Source organism: Phanerochaete carnosa, assembly GCF_000300595.1.
Source record: "Phanerochaete carnosa HHB-10118-sp unplaced genomic scaffold PHACAscaffold_2, whole genome shotgun sequence".
In the NCBI taxonomy this organism is placed as follows: Eukaryota; Fungi; Basidiomycota; class Agaricomycetes; order Polyporales; family Phanerochaetaceae; genus Phanerochaete; species Phanerochaete carnosa.
This window is the reverse complement of record NW_006767629.1, coordinates 3,426,568-3,446,303: the sequence shown is the minus strand read 5'-3', so window position 1 is coordinate 3,446,303 and position 19,736 is coordinate 3,426,568. Positions and strand designations below refer to the sequence as shown.

The following is a 19,736-nucleotide window of genomic DNA, read 5'->3' as shown; positions in this document are numbered from 1 at the left end:
AATGGCAATCTATACCTCGAGGTCCCCCTTGCCCTCACCTCTATACCTGACAGAATGCGCCAGGCCCTCACCACTACTTCAAACATTGACTCCAATCTGCCCATGCTGCCACTACACGCAAATGCCTACACTATCAAGCAGCTCTCGGGGTCTGCCAGACGTGTGATCCCAATCATGGCCCAGGCCTAACATCCAGTACGTACCCCAGCCTGTGCCACCTGACCCTGCCTAACACCAAGAACAAGCCGCTTCTATCACCGCCCGCGTACAGCCAACAAGAGCAAAGCACCCAGGACCTGTCTCCTCTGACACGCCCTTGAACCACTATAAAAAATACCACACTCTTTTGTGAGAACATTATCTTTACTATCATGTTATAGACAGCTCCAGCCTGTGTACGCCCTCCTTTGTGCCCAACCTCTTATTTACAATTTCCACACACCCACACACTCATTATGTTTTGGCTACCACATGTATACACCGCGTACCTAGTAATCACATCAATCGCCCTTTGTAAGCAAGGCCGAACTGTAATTTCTTGTTACCTGCACAACTGTGAGCCTATCTAGCACAGCTACCTAACAGCCGTTGCTCTTAAACCAGCGAACGACGCTCATGCTGCCTCAGCACCCCCACACTGCTCCCACACCATAACTGTAGCCATCGGAAGCCATTGCGCGCATGTGGCTTAAGGTATGCTACACGACCGCTGTCCGCTAGAGTGACAAAGCTCACACAAGTGCACTAGTACAATGGACATCCTCCAAGACAGCGAGGAACCAGCCTCGAATACAAGCCCCAGGCCACCCCCAAGTACACCCGCACATGCAGTGCCCCAGCCGCAAATCCAACCCAAAAACTGTGGCACAGCCTCACATAAGTGCCACAAAACCTGACAGCTGAACCAAAACTAACATCGTGAAACCAGGACACAATTCCGCTCCACCGAGCTCTAACCAGCTCCGTACACCTGAGAAACCCTTCTCCATCATATCCAGGCTCCCTCTGTTGTCCATCGATGATGATAGCAAAGGCAGACCCCAGACACCCTACACTGCATGCAGTAACCGCTCCATGCATGCAAGCACCCAGCCGCCAAGTATCGCGCGCCCAGCTGCACGCCCTGCACCTACATGATCCAATACCACACACACCCCCACTGCACGCCGCTCCGCAACTCGCTCAGCTGTTGCACACCCCACAACAAATTCAAGACCACTGCCACCACCGCCTCAGGAGGACGAGGAGATGAGAAGCGCATCCTCCTTTGAGGACTTTTACCTTGATGCCAACCCAGACATCGTCCTCGATGCACCCATGAATGTCATGCAGACGCCAACTTTTGGCCTTCCACCGGTTAACCTCTGCGACCCCAACTACCTCCATCACCGCCAGCTGCAATCGCAGCTACTAGACTGGGAAGTCCTTACCAGCCACGTAGTCTTTGCGGTCTGCTTTTGCGCCACCCTGTGGACCGACAAAGGCCGCATGGTTTTTTTTTAGAACAGACCCTCTGCGATCTCAGCTTCAGCCACGCACGCGTAGCGGCCCCGAGACCCAATGGCCGCCGCCGAACCGATGGCCCATTTGTGTACGCCATCTACGATCTGTCTCAGGAAGAACATGACGCACTAGTAGAACATTTCTGCTGGTCCACCCTCCCGTGCACATTCTTCTGCTGGGCCACAACTTCGCCACCACTTCCAACACACATCGGTCAATTCCGCGAATTCTCCACCTGGGAACCAGGCGCGATTCGCAGCGTCTTCATATCAGAATTCTCGCATGGCACCCTCGCACAGCTCCTAGCACATCTTCTGTCATCCCACCCGCACTACAGTGACGACCTAAAGTATTGCAACAGACTACAGAGGGGTGTTAAGATTCCTTAATATCTGCGTAAATATTACAGATGGCTGGACACATTGTATATGGTTTTTAAACTGGACAACTAGCTGTATTTTCTCAAGGTATCGCCTTGTAGCAGAAGATGTATGCTGGAAGAGTATATCAAAAATAGCTGAAAATATGCATATTTATCATATAATTTGTAGTATAATACAGACTGTAGAATAAAATTGACTCTGCACATATTAAAATGGAGCTAGTTGTATAGTATGTGTACAAATATAATGATGTGATTAGACATCCATTTGAATGAACTGTAGAGCATATCACATTCATTGCAACATGCAACAGTGTATACTCATATGCTTCAAACATAATCAGGTGCTGAAGTTCTTATATTTTGCTACTATATCTCTCTTCTAGTAAAGTACATACTGTAAACAGATTTTGGGAAACTTTTCTCTCCACATTGTGGAGTTGAATATGTGCAAACTGCTATAAGAGAAACAAGCCAATGTGATATGCCCTACAGTTCATTCAAATGGATGTCTAATCACATCATTATATTTGTACACATACTATACAACTAGCTCCATTTTAATATGTGCAGAGTCAATTTTATTCTACAGTCTGTATTATACTACAAATTATATGATAAATATGCATATTTTCAGCTATTTTTGATATACTCTTCCAGCATACATCTTCTGCTACAAGGCGATACCTTGAGAAAATACAGCTAGTTGTCCAGTTTAAAAACCATATACAATGTGTCCAGCCATCTGTAATATTTACGCAGATATTGAGGAATCTTAACACCCCTCTGTAGTCTGTTGCAATACTTTAGGTCATCACTGTACTCTGACATGCCGCGCAAACAAGCCATCAGCAACCTGCTCTGATCCATTCAAGTTACAGTCATCAAAATGTCAGAACCAGGAGGCCGGGCCTCATGGCCACTTGCCAACCTCTACATTAACCCACCAACACTGGACCCTCGCCGATGGCACAAATTCCGCAATGCGGTCACGTGGCATGTATTTGCACATAACTCACTAGGCATTGGACGTATCCGCCCAAATGCAAACCTGTGCCCAGGCTGCCTCAGCGCCGACCACCCTCTTGGCCTCTGCTAGTACCTACTGCTCGAAGGATGGCTGGGCCCACCACTGACTACGATCCACCGAGAGGAGGACCAGCTGATTTCTGCACACCTGTTACACACGAACGACAACAAGGACTTGCACCACACGCCCAGAACATAAGATAACTGTGGCCACGGACGAGGCGAATGCTGCAGCTCCTGCCGTCATTGACCTTAGACACCTTGTACATACCCTACGTAGACATCTGAATATAACAAACCTCCTCTCATGACAACACCCCAAGTGACAATGCAACGAACTCTGAAAGAACCCAGTCGGCAGAACTTCTCTAGCTGAGACCTGATCTCGTGTACCAGTCTGGATGCCCTCGGAGGTGTCTGGGTCCCCCCGGTATAGGGCCAGTGGCTCAAGTTCCTAGGGCAGCAGCTGCACTGGGCCCTTGTGCTGCTGCCCGCCCTCTCCAGCCCACATTTACTAATCGCTTGCGGGACAGGAAAGCTGGAGAGAAAGACTTTATTTTTGCGATATACACATGACGCTTCGGCATCTGGCTGCCTTTTTAGGTGGGCTAGTTGTGCAGTGTCTCTGCTGCTAACTACTACGGCTGCATCGTGACAGTGTTCGTGCACTATGAGATGCAGTACAAGTAGGTTGCTCACCCCCCAAACAAAACTGATTATATTAAAGATAACAATGCAGCGTCCCCAGTATGAGCTCCCTGTGAGACTCAGGTAAGGCTCCTCAGTGTGCCTGCTCTGGAAGTGGGCCTGCCTGCCGACTCGCTCCCTGGGTACACTGAGATAGGTGACAGGCAAGTCAAAGAGCCCATGCCCTCACCGGCTGCCAGCATCTCAGATGCTGCCAGTCTGTCTTCCCCAGCTCAGTCAAACGAGCTGACGGATGACCGCATCAGAATCGCTCCAACACCAGAGTCGCACCTCCAACTTATACCCCCTGTAACTGCTCTGGAAAACCATACCCAACCTGCAACCATACAACGTGGGCAACTCCTGCCCCGTACACAATGCCGTAAAACCAGGGCAAATCTACATGTTGCTACTCTCAACATGAGAGGCCGAGGAGCTGGAACTCATACGCATGTCGCATCCAAATGGGCTGACATCAACTGCATTATGAAAACCCACAAAATTGCTGTCCTAGCACTCCAGGAAACTCACCTGTCAGATGAACTCCTCAAACACATCTCTAAACAATATGGCCACCGCTTCACAGTCTTTCACTCTCCAGACCCCAATACTATAAACGCATGTGGCATAGCTTTTGTAGTCAACACAGGCCTTTTAAGCACTGCTGGCGCACAAACTCACACTATAGTACCCGGCCGTGCCCTTCTTCTTAGCATCCCATGGCAGAGCAATCGCACACTCCATCTACTGAACGTCTACGCCCCAAACTACCCCTCAGACAACCAACAATTCTGGACACAGATATCAGAAATCTGGGAAAACAACAACACACCTAGCCCCACAGTAGACGTCATGCTCAGTAACTTCAACTTGGTCGAAGACGAAATTGATTGCCTCCCACCAAATGCAGACCATGCTGGAGCTGTAACTGAGCTAAATGCTCTGAAAACATGCCTCAATCTATACAATGGCTGGCAAACCACCTACCCTGACACTCGAGACTTCTCGTTCATCCAAGGAGACACTGGCAGCCAGTCGCGCATTGATCGCATTCACACCTCCGATGACCTACTACAAACAGCCTCACAATGGACCATAACCCGAACAGGCTTTCCAACAGACCATAGCATGGTGATGACCCGACTGATCAACTGGCAGGCCCCATTCATAGGTCCAGGCCGTTGGACAATGCCACTGTTTCTCATGCACAATGAAGAGATTGCCCCATATATTCAACAACAAGGAAACAACCTCTTTACCCAACTAGACCAAGCCTCGGCCCATTGAACACCTGAGAACAACCCACAAAAGATCTGGGCATCATTCAAACAAAAAATTGTGTCTAAAATTTGAAACCGAGCCCACACTGCAATCCCCAAGATGGAAGCCAAGATCAAAGCACTGCGCATCCAACGGTCAAAAATTCTGGCCCAACCGAATATCAAAACAAAGCCAGATATCCAACACGAAGCAGGTATACTGCTCGATTGCATTACAGACCTTGAACATCAATGATACAATCATGACCGTAAAACATCTGCGGCCCAATACCGTATACTTGGCAAAATGGTCAGCCACTACTGGTCCTCAGTTGCACGCAACCCTAAACCATGCGACATCATCTACTCACTTGGACGCCCTGACAACTCACACCGTGAGGAACACTCCAACTGCATGGCCAAACTCGCATGAGACTATCATGACGAAATACAAATTGACAATGAGGAACTCAGCATTGCCTCACTAACCACAGCCACTCGTGCAGCCACCCAGGCTGTAAACTGCCACCTCTCTGAGGACGCTTCCAAGATCCTCTCTGACCTACTCACATACCAAGACATCGCCCCTGCCCTCAACAGTGCAGCCTCTGGAAAGGCACCCAGACTTGACGGCATACCATATGAATTCTGGAAATACCTGGCACGAGAACACAAACTATCAAAGAAAGACGAGGGCACAACTGCCTTCAACATGATCCGGGCCCTCCAAATTGTCTATAACAACATTAAACTCTTTGGAGTTGACTCAACAACAAACTTTGCAGAAGGATGGCTCTGCCCAATCTATAAAAAGAATGATCGCGAACTCATAAGTAACTACCAGCCAATCACTGTACTTAACTCTGACTATAAACTATTCACTAAATCACTCGCCAACAAACTACTCACTGTTGTGTCCGATGTCATCCATGAAAACCAAGCAGGCTTCATGCCAAACTAACAAATCTTTGACCAAGTGTGCCTGGCTCAGGCCATGATCAACTATGCCAAGGCCACCAAGTCAAATGGCCCTAGACCAGGAAAAAGCATACGACTGAATACAACACCCATACCTGTGGTGCATCCTGCAAAGCTTCAACCTACCACATCACTTCATCCACACAGTAAAGTCACTATACTCCAATACACACACCTCCGTAATCATTAACGGAGAGCGCAGCTCTCCATTCCGAGTTACACGTGGCGTCTGACAAGGTGACCGCCTATCCTGTCTACTCTTCAACCTTGCCATAGAACCACTAGCCTGCATGCTTCGCCAAAGTGATCTATCCGGCTTCCAGATTCCATCAGCTCCTGACCACCTTATTGTTACTCTTTTTGCTGATGACACAACAGTCTACCTTGCAGAACACGATAACTTCTCTGATCTCTCCACCATACTGACCACCTGGTGCACCACCTCAGATGCCCGCTTCAACGTCACTAAGACTTAAATTATACCTATAGGCTCACCAGCCTACCGCACAACAGTTGCTGCCTCACACTCACTCCAGCCCCACCGGCCAACCCACGCCCCAGCAAAAATTCCCGCAAATATCTACATTGCATCTGACAGTGAAGCTGTCCACCTCCTAGGAGCCTACATAGAAAACTGCATAACGCCCTTTACAGTCTGGGCCCCCCGCATTGACAAAATCAGAGATGGCCTCCATCACTGGAGCCGATGCAAACTCTCACTCGATGGCAAATGCCTCATCATCAACATGATAGTGGGAGGCATGAGCCAATACCACATATGTGTCATGGGCATGCCAACTCATGTTGAAAAGACCCTGACCCACATCATATGAGACTTTATTTGGGACGACACAATCATCCCACCCATCTCCTACGACATCCTATGTCTATCAATCGAAGAAGGAGGCATCAAGCTCCTCAACTTACACATGCGTTGTCATGCGCCATAACTATAAGTATAGGAAAACTAAAGGAATAAGCTAGGTATTCAAATCAAAAAGAGACTGCTTACTCAGAGCTGCAAAGTAAGCATAAACACTCAAGCTTACTAAAAGTGAATCAATGACTAATAATATGACTCAGCTTCTTAGTAATCTAGAAACTATGCTTAGTAAAGGTCTATGCTCAACAACTATAAATTACCAAAATATAGTAATACTCTAACAAACATTAGTAATAGCTTACCAATACATTAGTAAAACAGACAGAAGGCTGACTAATACAGACAAATGCTTATTAATAAAAGTAGAAGTAGCTTAGTAATTACAGTAGAATAGAAGAGCCAGTTTTGCTATTGGCTAAGGAACAATAGGCTGAAAGGTATAAATAGGAGAGGTTCTCTGAGAGCAAGAAAAAGAGCAACCACCAACCCACCAAGCACCACACACACTCTCAAGGATTCAACTGGCAGCAAACCTGCAGTTAATCCCCTGAGCTCTTTAGCTCTCAGAGAATAGACTCCTTTCTTTAAAGCCTAGGAAATTCCTTAAGCACAGTAGAGCCTCTGACTTTCAAATAACCTAAAGGGAAACACCCTTAGTATAGTGCACGAGTTCACTATTTGACTAATCCTAGACTGCGAGAGCTAGTGGCGTCATTATTTGAGACTGTGGTACGTCTCCTGTAGAGCTTACAGTAATTAGACTAGCAGTAAAGAGATTAATTCTATTCTTGATCTTTAACTCTAAATTGGAAGCTTCAGACTGCTTCAAGTTATACAAATCCTCTAAGGACATTAAATTGTCCTTACTAGCCAAAGCTTACTAAGTTAACTAAGACATTAACTTGTCTTTGTTACCCTCTTATCTTAATTATATAAAAACCCTATTCTACTAACCCAAGTAGCTAGTCCTTAAGCTACTAACCAAACCTGCTTACAGCCCATCTTCTAGGATTCCTTAAAAGTCCCTTGTAAACAGGCAAGTGAGGCTTTAGAGTACTCAAGCAAGATTAGTAGGTGGTCTTTGAATTAGTCCCCCATGAACACCAGGATAACTTGGTTGAAAGGCTAACCCAGTGAACCCTGGAAAGAAAAGATTGGGAAAACCAAATCTAAGTATTCCATACTATACCCTTCTTGCTTTTAGTCTAGAACAGACCAAACTCCATTTCCTTTCATCAAGAAGTAACCTTCTAGGATTCTTCTAGAATCTTCTTTATACCAAGCTTCATTTATTTTTACTTACTTTTTTTATCCTAACCTTTTCTTTACGACAGCGCCTGACGGCGGCCATCAGAAGAGGCCATTTGGTTGTCTTGTGAGTTGTGCAATCTACGCGCTGCATCCTATAGACTATGGAGAGGGAAGAGAAAGAAAGCGAGAAGGAAAACGTTGTAAGTGCGTACATAGGCCATGTTCTGCGGTTCTTTGGCACTTAGGCTGAATACCCTTCTACAGCGCTCCTGCGCACTGTTCAGCCATTTATATGCAATGACGCAGTGCGAAGTTCATCCTGGACTGTCGTCATTCATCTGGCTCCCGCACTCGTACGATCCATACCTCAATCCCGGACTGTTTCTTCCACTCATATACTCTCGTGCACAGCATTGCCGCGCCATGCCGACTTGCTCCCAAGCTAACTCATTTGTCTCCAATGCGCAGAATGCTGCTGCACCACTCCATCTGACAGCTCCTTCATCTTCCCAGCTGAACGTCGCCCTGCCTGTTTCGAACCCACCACAGCCAAGCACAGCCAATGCTACCACTGGAAGAAAGTGCAAGAGGCGTGGCAAGGTTGCAGCAGCTTGCAAAAGGCAGCTGCCCAAGTCCCAGTGCGAGCAACAAGGCAGATGTGCAATTCACAAGTTACTGAGAACAAACAACACTTTCCCTAACAATCGCCTGAAGAAGAAGAAGAAGAAGAAGAAAAGCCCATGTTCGAGGGGTAATACGAACCAACACCCATCCAACCTGTCAACTGGCCCCTCAGCTGCCACCCTAGCTGTCCAGCCTCCACAGCCCGGACCTGTCACAGCTGAGACAGTTCCCTGTGTGAGCCAGCCCATCTCTACAATATTCATTGATAAGTCTCTGTTTGCCTTTTTGCATTTTGTCCTCTCAATGTCTGCGTGTGATCTCTTGGTTTCAGATGCGAGTGCTCAAACTCAAAGCACCCCAGTTGAGTCCACACCATCTCTTGCACGCTCTCAGCCCAAATCAACAGCTACCACAATACCTGCCACAGCTGCTAGTATGTCTTGACGCTTCTCTCCATTCCAATCAATGTGATAACTCAGCCTTTACAGCACCAGGGCCACAGAAGTCCGACCGTGTCTACAAGACGCACATGAAGTCGTCGTTTTCAGAGTCCTATCTCCAAGACCAGCATGAGAAGACATTGTTGCAAAACAAGAACTTGAACGCCAAGAAGATAGAAGAGGAAGTCTCCGAGAAGGTTCAAATTGTCATTTGGAATACAAGGATGTGAGCACGGGACATGAAGGTAGACCCTCACCCACCTTGAATTAGCCTTGTCTTATACTTACGCACTTACCAGGGACAGCCTCGTCTAGTCAGCTATCCTGTGCCTCCTGGTAACATTTGCACCAATAGAGAGCTAGCTGTCAAAATTGACGCCGAGCTCCTCAAGGCTTGGGGGATGGATCAGCCTCTGGTCGGTCATCTGGCTGCTCTCTCATACCAATGGTACAATCGCACAGCTAACAACGGGCAGGGCGGCTAGTTGTTTGTGCTGTACAATGAAGCTCACCCCATGCTCAAGGGGGGCGAGCTGCATATCTGTTCACTTGGCGAGGAGAGCAAGTGCGAAGTCGAAGTCAAGCAATGGTTTGATAGACATACCAGCACTCTAAAAAAAATGTTCTGTAGTCAGTTGAAGGAAGAGTGCGCAGCTATCGTGGCCAAGACTATGGCAGACATCTTGTCTACCTTCAGTGGCAGCAACACTCGCCACCAGCCATCTTCTGCCCATGGTTCCATTGCGTCAATGCCCGCTAGCACTGCTCACAGCACACCTACGATGCCCACGATGCCCGAGGTGTTAGCCCAGGTTTAAAGCTTGATATGTGAGTAATTGCTATGAGCCATGAAACATGATTTAGTAGTAACCCAGGTAGCAACTGTTTTAGGCTGCAATAGTCCAAATAAAGATGTCTGAGCTTGAAATTAGACTACATATGGTATATACCAACTTTCTGAAAAGATGACTAAGTCAAAACATTATCTCAGTATGGTAAAGCACTTTAAAACATACCATATGTTTTGAACATACCACATATTGAATGTTTTTGCATCATGTCATGGAGAACATATGTACAAACAAGTTCTCCATTAGTAAGCAGCCCAGCAATTCAGTGTTTGGGCTGCTATTCACAAAAAGCTCACCTGGAGCCGGCGAGTTTTTGGATATATATGGTAGCGCTCCCGGATTTGAAATAAGCGCCAGAGCGCGGGAAACCAGCTTCTGCAGGCTATTGCACCTGCTCCCCTTCCTTGCCCCCTCATAGAACTGTCAGGGCAAGTGTTAGAATTGGTTCTACTATACTTTTTTAGTGTAGAACTCAACCCTCATATCTTCCTGTGATGTATACATTATAATAAATAATAAATAATCTTTGAAGCGAAAAAGGGCACCAGAAACAAATGGTCCTGTACATTGTAAAGAGCTTGGAAGAACATCGGATGGCTCTAGACATATATATACATGTTATTCAAGTGTGGGGAAGCAATTTTGAGGCCAGGATAACATGCAGAGATGCAGGCAGGAGGTCAGAACCCTTATTGCACTCATGATAGCTTGCCCACTGTTCTCAGCCTTTAGTAATGAATGCAGCTAGGTACAAATGGTTATTCAGGTGCTCTGACACAAGTAGATAACATATAGAGCTCTGTGGATCCCTAGCATACTAGGAAAGGGCTGAACTACACTCAACAACATGGGTATGCACACAGGGCTTAAAAACACCACATATGCAGATGTACAGAAGCCTACAGGCAGAGACAAGCTAAATGCAGCTACATACATAGTATTCAAACATGTTATAACCCTCCCAGGTGGTGATGCCCTTCCCACCTATGCTGTAAGAGCCAGGCATACACCTGCGCACAGATGGTGGTTTTGAACTGGTCAGAACTTGATCAATGTAAGAGTCGTAGAGTGTAGAACATGGACTTAGACAAAGTCCGGAAATGATATAGAAAGTGACTGATAATACAGGAGGCCGAAGCTAAAGTACATGACATTTCCGGCAGGTATTTATACTAACCTAGCTACTGCAGGATCAGCAGAGAAGGGACAATGTATGTACAAGAATGTCCGGGAAATGGAAGTGGTCCAGAAATGGACTGGAATTGAATAGTCCGGAAAAGGGTGAAACCTTCGAGTGGTCATTCGCTTTCCTCTGCAGCAAGGATCGGCTTGGTCAAGATCGTGCAAGATTTTAGCAACCGGTCAGACAAGACTTTGTCACCAGCGGGAACAAGTTCCCCGATCTTACGCTTTGGCCATGGCGGCGCGAAGCCCTCATGTATGCTTGATGATGTGGAGGAAGACCAGGAGTCGGACGCCGAGGGCCTTAATAGATGCAGCCCGCGGGCCATGTTGAGGTGCAACCAAAAGACCTTGCGGCGCCGAGTAGTCTGCTTCGACTGCCAGTTGCTGTGGCGGCGCGGAGAGAAGACACTGCGCAGGTGGGATCAGTTTTGCACCCTGCAGTCACGGCCGACGTGACATCCGTGATGACCGTGCTGAATGTCATCGACAAAGGCAAGGCTAAGCGGTGATTGCCTGTAGTCGGGAGCCAGAGGACAGATGGCAGCAAGTTTGTGCGGGGCCGTGTTGCTGGTGGAGAAGTTGAGCAAGCTGCGGGGAGGAGACAAGGTTCTGGTCAGCTGGGTATGTGACACCTCAAGTTTGGCTGCAGTCGTGCGCAGACGTTGTATTGCCTGGCTTTGCTAGTGTCTACCACCTGACATGTCTATCATGCCTACGCAGTAACTTTCGCTACCATCATGGACCAGGACAAATCAGTAATACCCGCAGTATTGATGTGTAGTGTACTCATCATATAATTGGCTCAAACCAGCTGTGCCACCGTAAGTGTGCTTCATTTGTCCGCGGCAAGGGGAGCATGTGCTACTGGCTTCCACTGTGTCTCACTCGCTGGTATTGTCAACTTGTCTGCTACGCGGCATTATGAAACAGAGATGACATAAATAATACTTTAAATATGACACTAGTACTACTACGTGCGATCAGTGCGCAAGCTCTCGAGGTAGCCACCCAATGCTGAAAAATTAAGCCGAGCACCCTGTTTCCCAAACAGAACATTCTGCCCGTGGTATCCTACCAACCCCTGCCAGTCCGCCGGAACCCAACACAGTCGTATCCGCCGAGCTGGCGTCAGCGAGAAGAGCCAGCTGTCCTCGATGTAGTACATAGGCCAGGTACGACGCGGGAGCCAAGGAAGTGATGTCGTCGCCTGCGCGTCTACATCGAGAGGTGCCCATAGCTGAATGAGTCGATTGTCGTCGCCAACTAGGATGCCGGAGCCCTCAGGGGACAGTCACACAGTGCTGCTCCAGGTACCTGGGTTGAGGACGAGGAGACAAGCGCCCGTGTTGACGTCCCAGAGTCGCATGGTGTTGTCGTCCGAGGAGGAAATGACGACGTCCCCATTGGGAGTAAAGGCGACCGACGATACCCAGTCCGTGTGCCCCTCGAACGACTGAAGCAACTCGCCTCCCTCTGCACTCCACGAGTGAATGCAATGATCCTCACCTCCCGACACGACGCGCTCTCCATTCAGAGAGAAGGCGACTGAGAACACCCAATCGCGATGTCTGCTACACGTCGCAACACGCGCTCCGGTGGCGACCTCCCAAATGATGACCGTCCTATTGCCGGAGCCTGTTGCGATGCGTCTGCCGTCGAGGGAGAAGGCGACGGAGACAACATCGCGACTGTGTCCGACAAACTCGCGGATGAGTTTTCCCGTCGCGACATCCCAGAGACAGGCAGCGCCCTCTCCAGAGCTGCCGGCCCCGGAGATGGCCCCTGTGAGCAGGTATCGGCTGTGCGGCGGAAACATGATCGACGACGACTGGCCACCGAAGGAGTGCGGCATATAGCTCGACATGCCGTTCCACAAGAGCGTGTCTCGGCTAGAAGGATACCAGGGCGCAACGTACTCCGCACCTTTCCACCGGGCCCGCAGTGATCCAGAAGCAGCGTCCCGGAGTGTCACCTCGCCATTTTCCCCTTCGGACGCCGTAAGAATCACCGCGTCGTCTGGTGAGAATGCTACGTAGTGCATGTGTTCTGAGAGTAAGGACAGAGGCTTGTGTGCCCAGTCCCATGTGTCGGTCTTGTACACCTCCATGGAATCGTTGTCGCGTATCAGCAGCGCGCGACTTCTGTCCTGAGAGAAGACGGTCAAGCGACAGTCCACTGGCTCCTTGCTAGACAGAGTGGATGACTTGACAGTATTCTCGTGCCGCGGCATGTTGACTGCGTCCTGCGTCGCGTTCCACAGTCAGACGGTGCCATCGTACGAGCAAGACGCGATGCGAGTCCCGTCTCGGTCATAGGCGACACAGTTGACATTGTCGGTGTGACCGGTGAACAATTGTAGAGTCTCGCCATGAGCAAGGTCTAAGACGACGATAGATTTTCCTGATCCACATGCAAACTTGTCTCCGGCTGGGAAAAAGCTGGGACTGCGGGTGGACAGGGATAGCCGGAGGTTATAGAGGTGCTCGACGGTCTTGACATCCCAGACGGACACCTTCCCTGCCTCCGATGGGGCAATCAGAACTTTGGAGCTGTCTGGTGTGAAGGCGACGGAATAGAATAAGTTCTCGCGTTTCCGCTTCAGCAAGACGCGATGATTGTACGGCGCTTCCATGCTCCACAGGCAGACTAAGTCGTCTGCACCCGACGCCATCCAAAGGCCATCCGGAGACACGGCAACGGATTTGATCGAGTCTTGGTGCTCGGTCAAAGTTGCCACACACGATCCAGCATCCCAGATCTTGACGGAATTGTCACCAGAGCCAGACACGATGCGCCTCCCGTCGGGTGTGAAGACTGCGCACCGGACCCAACGCGTATGCCCTTCGAGGGTGCGAAGAAGCATGCCGGACACGGCGTCCCAGATCTTGGCTGTGCAGTCATCGGCAGCGGAGGCAATGCGGGCACCGTCCGGAGAATACTTGACAGAGCTGACTGGGCCGGAATGGCCGGGGAGGACGAGAACCAGGGTGCATGTAAGCGCGTCCCAAATCCGTATCTTGCTGTCCTCGCCCAAAGAGACGATCGTCCTGCCATCAGGGGCAAAGTCGATGGCCCGGACCCGTTCGCCTTCGTGTGCGATGACTGTGCCCAAGCAAGTGTCCCACGAGTCTGCCACGCCCCCGACAACTTTGACCGAGCTCTCCGCGAGACATTCGTGTGCGTAGATCTGCCCAAGCGTCGTGTCCTTTGGAACGAGTGACAGGATCAAATAGTACAACTGCAGTGCTGAACCACTGATTGCAGGAAAGTAGCCGACAATCAGCCGCTCGCAGTTGTTCAACAGGAGCACAGTCCTCCTGGCTCGCCCATCATCCACGTCCTACTTGACAGTTTAGACACTGCAGCACTTGGAAATCCCGAGAGTTGATCACACTCACCCTAAGCTTCCGCTGCGACTCGCTCAGCCCAGAGATTGCATCTCTGAGAACTCCAAGTAGGCTGCATGCCTCGACCCAGTGCACCAGGTCCTTCTGTGAAAATTCCAACAGCCCATCCAGGATCTCGTCCGAGACCTCGCCGCCCACCAAATGAGTGTACCAGTGCCGACACGGATATCTCAAGTGTGGCGGAATCGCCTTCTCCACACGCATAGCTAGGCCATCGACCTCGATGTTGAGCACAGACGGGTCCCGGATGTCACAAATGTCTCGCTTGAGTTCCTTCAGCGCCTTTAAACATCCACGGAGCAGCAGTGTGTGTTGCGCCCGCGAATTGATGACGAATGACCGGCTCGTGCAGCGATCCGAGTCGAGCAGGAATTCGGCAAAGGTCGGATGGATGATGCGGATGTTGGACTCAGACTCCTCAGAGGATGGAACGACGAGGACGGAGTGCAGTCCTAGAAGGGAGGCGTATGCCGTATCAGAAGCGAGGTCGGTTAGACGCGCGAGGCTGGCAATGGGGAGGGGATCTTGGGCCACGACGATCGAGCCGAGCACTGACTTGATACGTCCTGACAGGCCCTTCGAGACGTCAGGAAATGCGGTGTCGAGCACTTGAAGATACAGCTCGTCGAGCAGCCGATGAGATCCGAGGGAAATCGCGGCCGATGTAAGCATCTTGAGTTGTCCCACGGGGTCGTTGTAGTTCCGGTCTCCAATGAACTTGACCGCAGTTGCAGCAAAGATGAACAGCCCATTGGCCATCTTGCTCAGCGTCTCGATGTCCGCCTTCTCAGGCCACGACTCTGGCAGCTTGAATCGCCTTCTAATATCAGATAGGGTTGCGGTAAAGTAGCGAGTGATGTCCACGGTGACAAGCGGTAATGAGATCTCATGCAGAACCAGCTTCCCAAACGCATTGCGATAGTCGGGAGTGTCGAAGCTGCCGACAATGTGCTGCTCGGGGCGACTAGTGATGAAGAATCGGAGGGGGGAGAGATCTTCCGCGTGCTTCAGGAGAGTAGACAGCACCGCAGACGTAACTTGGGAGTCTCGACATTCGTCAAGCGCATCGATCACTACGACGCATGGTGGAAAGCTATCGCGGAGCTGGGTCAGCGGCTGCAATATCAGCTCCTCGAATTGGCGAGTGACGCTGGAGTATACAATCAGAGGGTCCTTCTGGAGTACCTGTGCGACCAGGTCCCTGTGAGGCCGGTGGAATAGTCCGAGCTGGTACGCGATTGTCGTGAATATCATCAAGGGATTACTGCAGTCGGTATCGGACCGAGAGCAGAAGAAGCTTGCGCCAAGAATGCCTTGTTCTTGACATTGCTCTGCGATGGTGTACGCAATCGTCGTCTTGCCAGAGCCGGCCTGGCCGTTCAGCCATGAAATATTGGGTTCATCGTGACTGGAGTCTGGAGCAGGACTGGGATTGTTACTATGCATGTGCTGACTTGATGCCCAGGTGGAGATTCCATCCAAGATGTCGGTATGCGTCTCTTCCAGACAGGCTGTACGTTCCGGGCCACAGTCGAATCGCGCCGACACAGCGTAAAGTGGTACCAATATACCTAGATTCGAGTGATCAAAACAGCAGATACTGCGCACCATCGCTATACATACCTTCTGGGCAGGGAAGCAGTTGGAGGCGCTGGCAGACGCAACAATTGATCAGTGAATCGTGTATTCGCTGGGAGATACTTACCCGAACACTGTCCTGTACGTCATCCAGCTTCTTCTTCGATTGCCGTGCATTCTCTTTGATCATACGTGCTTGATCCTGTTCATCTGTAGTTGGTGCAAGAGTAGACAATTGAAGACTATCTATCATGTACATCCAGAGCGAACTCGATTGCCAACGTGCCTTCCACCTGAAGTTGGAAATTAGCTGCATCAGCAGATGAGAGCGCAAGCCAGAGCACGGACAGTTCTTACCATGAAGCTCTGAATCGACCACGACAACCTCTGTACGAAACTAGTGATCTTCTTTGCCTTTTCGTCCGCATTCCATATCCTCAGCAGCTTACTCTGCGACTTGAGTTCAACGGCATCGTCATTCGTCGCCTTCCATGAACTGTACGGCGTAAGCAGCCCAAATTAGTGGTATGAACATAAAACTCACGACAGTAGTCGATCAACTCTGGCCTGCATCGGGAGTGATATGCTCGATCCGTGCAGCTCCACACAATCCTTCACCATTTTGGTCAAATCTTCAACCTTCCTCGTGAGTTTATCGATGTCTTCACTATTCCCATGCAATTTCTGGCCCCAGCTTGAGCGCCTCTGTCCAGCGAGGCCGTGCATGACACGCACCTGGATCATCGCCAACACCGTCGACAGACCAGTAATACCAGTCTGCAGACCTGGCACGCCGAGATTGCCTGCTACTTGGTTGAATGCATCGAGGGCGCGTTGCAGACCGTCGATGGCGGTATATGCAGCATCTTTTTTGTCGATGCCTCATAGCTTCTGCTTGAACCTGCGTGCGGTTCCTTTCATAGGTGGAGGTGGAGGTGACAGAGGTCAAAGAGAGGCCTCGAAATTTTCAGTCCGGCTGTGAAGATGGGCGAATAACCACAAGTTTGCCACGCCCTCACCGCGCTCTCGCCAGGAAGGTTTGATGAAAGAGAGTTGCCGCAGGGAATAATGAACATGAGATATTTGAGTCTCGGTTGTGTCACAGGAAGATACGACAGTGATCGCTACACTGGTATATACCTCGCAAGTTGGCTTGTGAAGATCGCGCAACTTGTGGCGTGTAGCGAGGGCCCGGGGCCGTGAGTCGTGAGTCGGCATCAAGTGGCAAAGCCATGGTTGTACTCATGTATTCTGAGCACAGACAGCTATGATTTCGTAGCATCACATAGGACATACTTTCGCTGTGGTTGTATGGCTGGGAGTGGAAGGGGTCGAGGTTGAATCGAAAATTAACATTGTGCGATGCAAGTAAGTGTCCTGTGCTACAACGGAGCTTTCCCGATTTGGCTCTAGTTGACTTCGCGTACGCGCTGGATGAAGTTGCCCATGCCGAACGTGTAGCATCTACCGTGGTACGCCGTCAAAACACATGCACATGTTTGGCACAGGTCTGCCACGACAGAGATTATGGACTCGGAGGAGTCGGCAGTGCCAGTAAGAAAGATGCTGGTTTAGTGGTTCGCCTCGTCGAGCCGTCTGGATGGCATGTGCGCGTTCGGATGGTACTCAAGAGACGTGTAGGGACGTTATTGAACTACTGGATAACCTAGGCCTCGGAGCAGGAGCGATCGACAGTTCAACACGGGAAAGAATGATGTAACTATCATGGAGAATAATGATACAGTGGTACATGGGGTATATGCGTGCAAAATTACACTTGAATTAACCCACACGACGCCGGTTCTAGAAAGTGTAAGTCATGTAATGTACCGGAAACCCTTGGGACCCCCCTGCTCTCACTCGCACTCCTCGGCCCTCCTGTTCAGCGTCTCGAGGTGCCTCTTGAACACGAAGCACATGACGATCGCGAGCCCATTCGTCGCGATGCATATTGCATACGACGAGCGGTAACTCGGGCCCCACGCACTCGGCCAGACATACGAGCCCGCGACGTTGCCGAGCTGCGAGAACGCGTTGACCAGCGCGAGCGCGACGGCCCGCTTGCCCGGTGGCCGCGGCACGCTGTTCGCGACCCACGCCAGGAACACGATGAACGCCGCGTACGCCTGCGCCAGCAGGAACAGCGCCACGTACCGCGCACCCGTGTCCATCGTCGCCGTCGCCAGCACGTACCCGACGAGCCCGCCTGCGAGCGGGAGCGCGACGTGCCAGAACCGCTCGCCGGTCGCGTCCGAGTGCCGTGCGGCGTCGAAGGCGTCGAGCGTCGCGAGCGCCCACGGCGGCGCGCATAGCAGCAGCGTCACCGTCGTGCTGTAGCCCATCATGGCGGCAAGTGTCGGGAAGAACGCATTCTGTGGTCAAACGTTCCAGTGTCGCTGTGAGACCGCGCGAGAGAGACGGAGGCGTACGAAGGATAGGAAGATGACATGCTGGTCAGTGTGAGTGCAAGCCACCACACCTTCCAATCGGTGATTGCCTGCAGGAGGCCGTGCAGCGGGCCGCCGGTCTCAGTCTCGGCCTCGTCGCCGACACCGACGTCTTCCAGCATGCGGCGCTCGGCGAGCTTGACCTCGAGCGGCGAGAGCCAGCGATGAGACGTCGTGGGGAAGTCTGGCAGAATGAAGATCGCGCAGATGGCGGCGAAGATCGTGAGCGCGCCCTCGATGTAGAACAGCCAACGCCAGGCGGCATGCCCGAGCTTGCCCTGCATGCCATCGAGGATGCCGGACGCGATGAGCGACCCGAACGCGTTGCTGATCAGGCTGCCACACGAGAGCAGTGTCGTGCGCATCCCGACCTCCTTGCGTGTGTACCACTTGAACAGCAGGAAGAGCGCGCTGGGAAAGAAAGCTGCTTCGACGAAGCCCGGGAAAAACCGCGTGAGCAGCGCGCCGACGAAGTTGGTCGTAACACCTGTGAGGCAGGAGATGGTGCCCCAGATCACCATGCAGCACGGGAGGTAAATGGACGGTCGACCAGTGTAGTTGAGCAGCATATTTCTGTAAAACAATCAGAAATTGCTTGAATATTACTGCAGCTGTTGTAACTCACGAGGGAATCTACGTGAGAATGTAACCGACATAGAGAATGCTCAGAATCGTCGCGAACTGCTGCCCTTTGAGATGCAAATCCGCCTCGAATCCACGCAGACGTGCAGCGCTGGCATTGTTCCAGTCACTTTAGGGCCCATGATGAGCTCAGGCACTTGAACACTAAGCAGAGGGTCCACGTACGTAGTTGAGAATATAGATGACGACCAGGATGGTCATCCGCATGTCAAGTTTACGAAGCAGCTTGCGCTCCAGCTTCTTGCGCTCTTCGGTGCCGCCAAACTCTTCGTTTCCAGTAGCGATCTCCTTGGAGAACCCAAACTCTGCCTCCTCCTTGGAAGCGATAGATGGGGAGTGTTCGAGGGACATCTCTCTCTGGGGAACGAGGACGAGAGGGCAGGCATGCATGCACGTCCGAGAGGCGGTTCTCCCTGCACACGTCAGAGCTATGTAGGCCGCGTCGAGCCCATGGCGAAAGACGCGTATTTCTCCAAGCCCGTGCCAAAGTAGCGAGGTTCGGATAGATACAAGTGCTTGATTGAACGTTCTAGGGCGTCATGGGCGGATCCTGCGACGGACAGAGCGTCCGAAAGGCCAGTGAGTTCCTC

The 19,736-nt window shown here is 50.8% G+C and overlaps 2 protein-coding genes across 2 annotated transcripts in view; both read right to left on the bottom strand.

The window, feature by feature from the left end:
* PHACADRAFT_250592 (uncharacterized protein) overlaps nucleotides 1-16,350 on the bottom strand; it is a gene marked incomplete at its 3' end in the record, with an annotated part of 57,957 nt that extends 41,607 nt beyond the window's left edge. Inside the window, exons 1-4 of the mRNA XM_007392336.1 lie at nucleotides 16,315-16,350; nucleotides 16,185-16,259; nucleotides 16,103-16,130; nucleotides 14,471-16,050 (exon numbers count right to left, since the gene is read on the bottom strand). Coding sequence (XP_007392398.1) covers nucleotides 14,471-15,733 — 1,263 coding nt within the window. The remainder of the gene's footprint in view (nucleotides 1-14,470; nucleotides 16,051-16,102; nucleotides 16,131-16,184; nucleotides 16,260-16,314) is intronic.
* A 1,563-nt stretch (nucleotides 16,351-17,913) lies between these two features.
* On the bottom strand, nucleotides 17,914-19,497 carry PHACADRAFT_158253 (uncharacterized protein; the record flags this gene model as incomplete). Its single annotated transcript, XM_007392335.1, has 4 exons — nucleotides 17,914-18,429; nucleotides 18,537-19,077; nucleotides 19,142-19,255; nucleotides 19,292-19,497. 4 exons carry the CDS (start codon nucleotides 19,495-19,497, stop codon nucleotides 17,914-17,916), a joined length of 1,377 nt encoding a protein of 458 aa, XP_007392397.1.
* Between the last annotated feature and the right edge of the window lie 239 nt (nucleotides 19,498-19,736).